At 51.2% G+C, this 7,184-nt stretch overlaps 1 protein-coding gene across 1 annotated transcript; it reads left to right on the forward strand.

The window, feature by feature from the left end:
- Window positions 1-346: 346 nt before the first annotated feature.
- On the forward strand, window positions 347-1,886 carry LOC119361344 (protein ANTAGONIST OF LIKE HETEROCHROMATIN PROTEIN 1-like). The gene has a single exon (XM_037626599.1). The coding sequence runs from the start codon at window positions 347-349 to the stop codon at window positions 1,664-1,666; it is 1,320 nt and encodes a 439-aa protein (XP_037482496.1). The 3' UTR covers window positions 1,667-1,886.
- The last annotated feature ends 5,298 nt before the right edge of the window (window positions 1,887-7,184 follow it).

Genomic DNA, 7,184 nt, shown 5'->3' on the forward strand with positions numbered 1-7,184 from the left:
AACGTGGCAGCAAGAATCCGGTCTCCCGATGAAGAGGAGGAAATGCCCCCACCATCCGCTGCCTCAACTGCACCAGCACCCGGCACGCACCACCACCACCACGACCCGACCTGCAAAAAATGCCATCGCATAGGAGGCCCATGTCGTCGCCACGCCCGAGGCTCCAGAGCCGGGGAGCCCACCGCCCGTCTTAAACCCACCCCACCGGTCACCGCCCCGCTCTCCCAGTCTCCAGTGACCCACTCCACTCCACTCCCGCTCAGCTCAGCTCACACGTCGCCATCGCCAGTAACCGCGCCCCACCGCCCCTCCCGCAAAACCGCGCCCGCCTCCTCGCCGACGAACGATGGTCGCCGCCGCCGCCGCCCGCCGCAAGCGCTCCCGCCTGGCGCCGCGGTCGCCGGCGGCGACGGCGCGCCCCCGCCCGCCGCCGCCGCAGCTGACGGCGCTCCTGGCGCAGCTGGCCACGTCGGTCTCCCTGGCGCTGCGCTTCGCGTCGGACAAGGACCTGCTGCTCCGCCCCTCCCAGGCGCTGGCGCTCGACCCGCTGCTGCTCGCCGCGGCGCGGGCCGTGTCGCGGCTCCTGGCGCTGCTCCCGCTCCACCTCCAGACCATCACGCTCACCTCGCTCTCGCTCTCCCCGCCCACGCCGCCGCCCTCGCTGCCCTCCTCCTGGTTCCTCCGCCTCGTCTCCGCCTCCCCCGCGCTCCCGGACTCCGCCTGGCGCGACGCCTTCCGCATGTCCCGCCCGGCCTTCTACGCGCTCCTCCGCTCCCTCGCGCTCCCCGACCCCGCCGCCGCATCCTCCTCCCTCGCGCTGCCGGCCGACCACAAGCTCGGCGCCGCGCTCTACCGCCTCGCGCACGCCGCCCCGGCCCGCGCCGTGGCGCGCCGCTTCGGCCTCCCTTCCCCGGCCGCCGCGGCGCAAGCCTTCTACGAGGTCTGCCGCGCCGTCGCCGACCGCCTCGCCGCCCTGCTCGACCTCGCCGCGCCCGACCGCATCTCCCGCGCCGTCCCGGGCTTCTGCGCGCTCTCCCTCCCCAACTGCTGCGGCGCGCTCGGCTACGCGCGCTTCGGGGGCGCCGCGGTCACCGCGCAGGCCCTGGTCGACGCCGAGGGCCGCTTCCTCGACGTCTCCGTCGGCTGGGACCCGGCCGAGGCGCCGCCGGAGGTCCTCCCGCAGACCAAGCTCTACACCTCGCAGTCGCTCGTGCTCGCCAACGCGCCCCACGGCGAGCTCATCGGCGGCTCCGTGCCGCGCTACTTCCTCGCGCCCGCCTGCTGCCCGCTGCTCCCCTGGCTCGTCACGCCCTACAGGGACGCCGGCGCCACGGACGGTGCGTCCAAGGAGCGCATCTTCAACAACGTGCACGCGCAGGGGGCGCGGCTGGTGAGGAGCGCGTTCGGCCGCGTGCGCGCGCGGTGGCAGCTGCTCGAGGAGTGCTGGAAGGGCGAGTGCCAGGAGGCGCTGCCGTACGTCGTGGTCGCCGGCTGCCTGCTGCACAACTTTCTCATCAAGTGCGGCGAGCCGATGCCCGACGCGGCGGCTCCGGCGGACGCCGGCGCCGACGCGTTTGAGGACTTCGAGGGGGAGAATGACAAGGAAGGGGAGAGGATCCGGGATGTTCTTGCCGTGCATTTGAGCTTGGTGAGCCGTACCCAGTGAGGCAGTGAGTGAGCAATTTGTGTGTGCTCTGCAGTTTTCCCTAGTGTACATATTAGTCTGAATCCCTCAGCATCGCGTGGACTGCCCCCTGTATGAGTATGAGTGATGCTGAGGTTCTACCGGAGCTGCTTCTGTTCTAATGTTGTGCTGTACTCTTGTCGATTCAGTTGATTTTAGTGTAGCGTGATCAATGAAATTGCCATGTCTGGTGCTTGTAGTCTCACATAGTCATATGTCTCCATTTGTTACTGTATTTGAAAGCAAAGGGCACATGCTTCCGTTCCATGTCATTCAGTTTAAGCTCCATCAGATCATCTACAGCCGGACCCTTAAACCCTCCCCGAAATGATGAGGCCGTACAAATCACCATTCAACCAGACCCTGTAAAGCCAATCCAAAAATGCAACAAACGAATCATCGTCTTCCTCCACCCTTGCTCCCCGTCGGCACCGCCGTGCTCGTCCGTCCTCCACAACAAGGGCTCTCTTCAACATACATGGTCCACCATCTGGAGAACTAGGCAGTGGCAAGGTCGCAGTGGCGCATCCTTGCAAACCGGGGTGCGACTCCTGTCGGGAGCGAATTTCCGTGATCTCACCCGGGTAGACTCCTTCTATAAAATCTGTTATGAGTGTTAGTGCTCATGGATCTATTTTTTTAATGGTCCACCACCCAAGGGAGTGTCAACAATTTTTTGCGGTTCCTATTCACAAGTGGTTGGCCCGAACCAAAGTGGCATTAAAGTCAATAGATATGCAAGTTTGACTTGCTTCACATGTTATCATTTGTATTTCTAGCTTCGTTTGTTGCATTGTATTGAGTGATTCTTGTTTTGCTAGTTGGGTTTGGCAACCACTTCGTACAGCCAATAAAGTGGCATTAAAGTCAATAGACATGTAAGTTTGACTTGCCTCACATGTGATCTTTGTATTTCTAGCTTTGTTTGTTGCATTGTTTTGAGTGATTCTTGTTTTGCTAGTTGGGGTTGGCAACCACTTTGTATAACCAAACTGAAGGCAGGCCATTCACTTTGTTCCACGGTTGGTTCAAATTGAATGGAAAACCGAAGTGACAGCTCGTCCTTGACGAGCTCAAAAGAAAACCACCATGAAGATGAAGAAAAACCATAGTTGGTTCAAATTGAATGGAAAACCGAAGTGACAGCTCATCCTTGATGAGCTTAAAAGAAAACCACCAAGAAGATGAAAAAAAACGATGGCTCAAGCCCTCCACAATCTATTGGATTGGATGATGATGAGCAAAGTGGAGGGGTGGACGTACAAAGCGACCGTGCCAAAGAGGGCTTTGCTTGACGACGCAACAAGTAAAGTTAATGTCCGCACATGGACTGGCATTTTTTTGCCAAAGAAGAGAAGAGGATAGGTACAAGCTATTCTTGGGTGCGCAAAGGGAAATGATGGAGTTTGACCGGGAGAGGGTGAAAGAGAAGTTGAAAACATTGAGAGGGGAAATATATACTTGGACAAGAAAGAGAATATGCAAAAGTATGAGCTTGAAAAGGCAGCGACAATGCAAGGAATTGAGAGAGAGAAAGAGAAGTTGAGGCTTGCAAGAAAAAAAAGGAGGAGTCGAGGATCATGTTATAGGACAGTAGCCTCTTGGATGAGGAAGGCAAAAAGTGATTGATCAACATGAGGAAGAGGATCAACAAGCACAATAATGGGGGTGTTTGATTCATTTGCATATCTATGTATGATTTGTTGAATTTTATTTTTGCATGTGTTGAATTTTTATTTTGCTTTGTCGATTTGTGATAAATTGATGCTATATGATGGGCATGCATGGCTTTGCATGAATATGACGATTTGGATATTAGGGGTATCGTCATACGGGAGGGCAAATGAGAGGCCGTCCGGCGCTATCCACGGACTCGTCTATGACGAGTATGTGCCCGCAAACTTTTTGAGGGTCAATTTGTCCAGTCCGGTTGTAGATGCTCTTACAAGCCTTAACAAGCCACCAAAAGGAAATGTTGGTAGTCTGCAAGAGCAAGAGTCATATCCTACATTTGTTCTGCCTCATGTTTATGGAAAAGGCACAATAAAAGGTTGGCTCTAATTAAATTAATAAAGCCACAAAAATCCAGTACAAATGATCGATGTTGGGACACTCGCTTACAATATATGCTCATAAAAGAAGAGAAAGATCAACCCCCAAACACTAAAGTGAACGACGTCTACAAGCATATGACAAGATATTGTTGGAAATTGGCACACATTATACGATGGCTTCAAACACTGCAACGTAAATAAAGTAACTTTGAAATCACCTCTATGCACTAATTTACACATCGTTGCTCAGTCACGTAAGGAAAAATATGGGTCAACATATATGAGTAAATTCTGTCTACCGAACTGTAGGACGAAACTAAACACTTTGCAGTTTCTCCAGCACAATAATGCACCTCAGACGTCCAAACTCAAAAGTGTTTGGTGTCAAGAGAACCACACAAAATAGTAGTAGAAAAATAAAATAGATGAAAACCAATATTTTTACGTGAAAACACCCAGCTGGGGGTGAAAACCATGGGCCAGAACTACTCAAATCTTCTTCCACTATAATCAAATGTGGAATACAATAAGATCTTATCTAGTTAACACTAGAAGCCCCATACACTAAGATCTCCCGGTCTTGGATGACAACAACAAGGACAACAAGGTTTGGGACTTGAGAACTAGGGATTGGAATAATCTCACCAAAGATGATGGAATCACAACTTCAAGGAGGCAAGGCAGTGGATCTGCTCTTCACAACCTTGGAGAGAAGATCCCTTTACTTGCTTGCAAGCTCTTCCAACAATCTTCCTTTTTTTCTCTCTCTTGGTTTTTCTCTTTTTCTTCTCCAGTGAAGGATATCTTGATCACGACTTCCAAAGTGTAAGCAAGTAAAGGGATCTTCTCTCCTCGTGATCATGTATACATATTCATATTAACCTCTACCTCTCTCCTTGTGCAAAGACCAAGTTGACCCTAGGTCACAATCCTAATGGGCAGTCGGTTTTGGCATGGCAATTGGGCAGCCTAAAATCTTCATATTGTCATCTCCTCATAGCCCAGACGAGAAGGATATCCTAATGAATCTTCCCCTCCGACTCAAGAGGGATGCACCGTCAAGCCTGCTACCTCGCAACATGCATGCAGCTTCTCAGATGCAGATACTTTGGTCATCATATCCGGACCGCTCTTGTTGGCATGGATCTTCTCAAGTTATATCAACTTAGAACTCACAACATATTGAATGCAATGACACCTCACAACAATGTGCTTGGTTCAAGAGTGATAGCTTGAGTGCTTGGCAAGATGGATAGCACTTTGACCGTCGCAAAAAAATTCACATTTCTCTTTCTTCATGCCTAACTCTTGAAAGAAGTTTTATTTTCATCCACAACACTTATTTGGAAGCATCAACTGTGGCTATGTATTCAAATTTTATGGTTGATGTAGAAAAAATATTGTAATCTTGATTGCCATGACACTACTACCCTTAAACAAGTCACAAGGGATCCAGAGGTTGATTTTCTTCAATCGATATCACCGACATAATCTGAATATGTATACATGATCACGACTTCCAAAGTGTACATATTATGTAGAAGTTTATTTGAGATACCTGAGTATCCACTTCACTGCTTCCTAGTGACCTCGACATGGATTTGTCATGAACCTGCTAACAAACTCCAACTGCATAGACAATATCAAGCCAAATGCACACCATGACATGCATGGTATATATTTTACACATTTCTTAATTCCTCTTCTTGTGTGTAAGACAAGCACAATTTATAGTGGACTACAAGCAGGGTTCCTGGGACATGAGGGTCAGTGCGCTGGAGCCAAATACATCTGGCGCATAGAGCGAGCTCAACACGGTGGACATCGCAAAAGCTAAGGCCACCAAGCTGGATGGGGTAGTAGACACGCGAGCAGCAGGCCTTGCATTGTCCGCCCTTAACTTCCTTGCATCCGTCCCAGAGGAATGTACAAATACTTGGTTGACCCGTGCGAGGATGGATTTGTTGAGTGCGATGGTGATGTGGAAGTGGTTGGGCATCGGCGCATCACACAAAGAATGTGCCGTATGAGGGCCAACCGGTCACCACGGGAGAGCATGGAAGAGCACCGAGTAGGGATCTTCTTCTCGATCTTATCAACCAGCGGGAGGAGACCCGATGTCAAAATCTTGCCATGTGTTAAGGGGTGTCCATGGTATTGGTCCAGAAAGGCGGAGTTAGGACACGTGGCATCGTTGCAGATGGATCTACCTCCCCGTCCCTTCCATCCCCGACAATGCCGACCTAGACCGCGTCTCAAATTTTGCCGATGATAAATACGGTCCTTGCCGAGGCTGCCTATGACCACTTCTCAGACGTACTCGAGTCAATGGGGAAGCATGAGTTCTCTCTTCTATTGGACGTCCTACACATCGGCCCCTTTGATCAAGGCCCTAAAGCTGTTTTCGGAGGCCAAGATTTGGGGGCCGATCAAAGCTCTCCTCACCGGCAATGCGATGGGGCCGGACGGTTTCACCTCTGAGTTCCTCTGGAGTTGTCAAGACATTATCAAGGAGAATTTCTGTGATGCATTTAGGAAATTATACTCAATGCATGAGGTTTCTAGAAGCTTAACGAGGCATTCATCACATTGCTTCTCAAGCATGCTGATGACGAGACTCTCTTCGACTTTTGCTCCATTAGCCTCATTGCCCCCCTTGCGAAGTTGTTCGCTAAAGCTCTCTTTCTCTAGCTCGCACCACATCTTGGCCAATGGTCTCTGTGAACCAAAGTGACTTCATCGCCGGGCGTAGCATTCGCCGACAACTTCTTGCTTATGCAGGAGACCGCACGCCTCCTCCATAACCTCAAGGTCCACGGCTTGATGCTCAAGCTCGACATCGCCAAGGTGTTGACTCGATCTCCTGGCCGTTCCTCATTGTGATTCTCTGCCATCTCGAATTCGGCCCATGCAGGCATGAATAGATCTCCATCCTCCACGCCACGTCGTCTACTCACGTGGTCATCAACGCCGTTGATATGTCTCCAACATATCTATAATTTATGAAGTATTCATGCCATCTTTACAACAATTCTATATGGTTTTGGTATGATTTGAATGGAACTAACCTGGACTGACGATGTTTTCAGCAGAACTACTGTGGTGTTGTTTTTTGTGCAGAAATAAAATTTCTCCAAATGCAACAAAACTTTTTGACAATTTTTTTGGAACAAAAGAGGCACTAGAAGCTTCGTGGGATGACCAGAAGGTGAAGGAGGTGGCCACCACCCACCAGGGCGTGCCAGGGGCTTTGCTCGTGTGCTGGTGGGTGGTGGGCCCCTCGAAGCCCATCTTCGCGTGAAACCACGTCACGACTCACCCCGCGTGGCTGCTTATGTTGAAGCTGATAACGAGAAAGCATGTTAGGATGCTATTGACCTGTTGGATGAAGAGCGTGACCTTGCGGCAACTCGTTCGACGATTTACCAGCAAGATCTGTGTTGTTA

This window comes from Triticum dicoccoides, chromosome 2B (genome assembly GCF_002162155.2).
Source record: "Triticum dicoccoides isolate Atlit2015 ecotype Zavitan chromosome 2B, WEW_v2.0, whole genome shotgun sequence".
NCBI lineage: Eukaryota > Viridiplantae > Streptophyta > Magnoliopsida > Poales > Poaceae > Triticum > Triticum dicoccoides.

Excerpts from the sequence above, each read along its gene's own strand:
- LOC119361344 (XM_037626599.1), top strand. The coding sequence starts at position 347 with ATGGTCGCCGCCGCCGCCGCCCGCCGCAAGCGCTCCCGCCTGGCGCCG.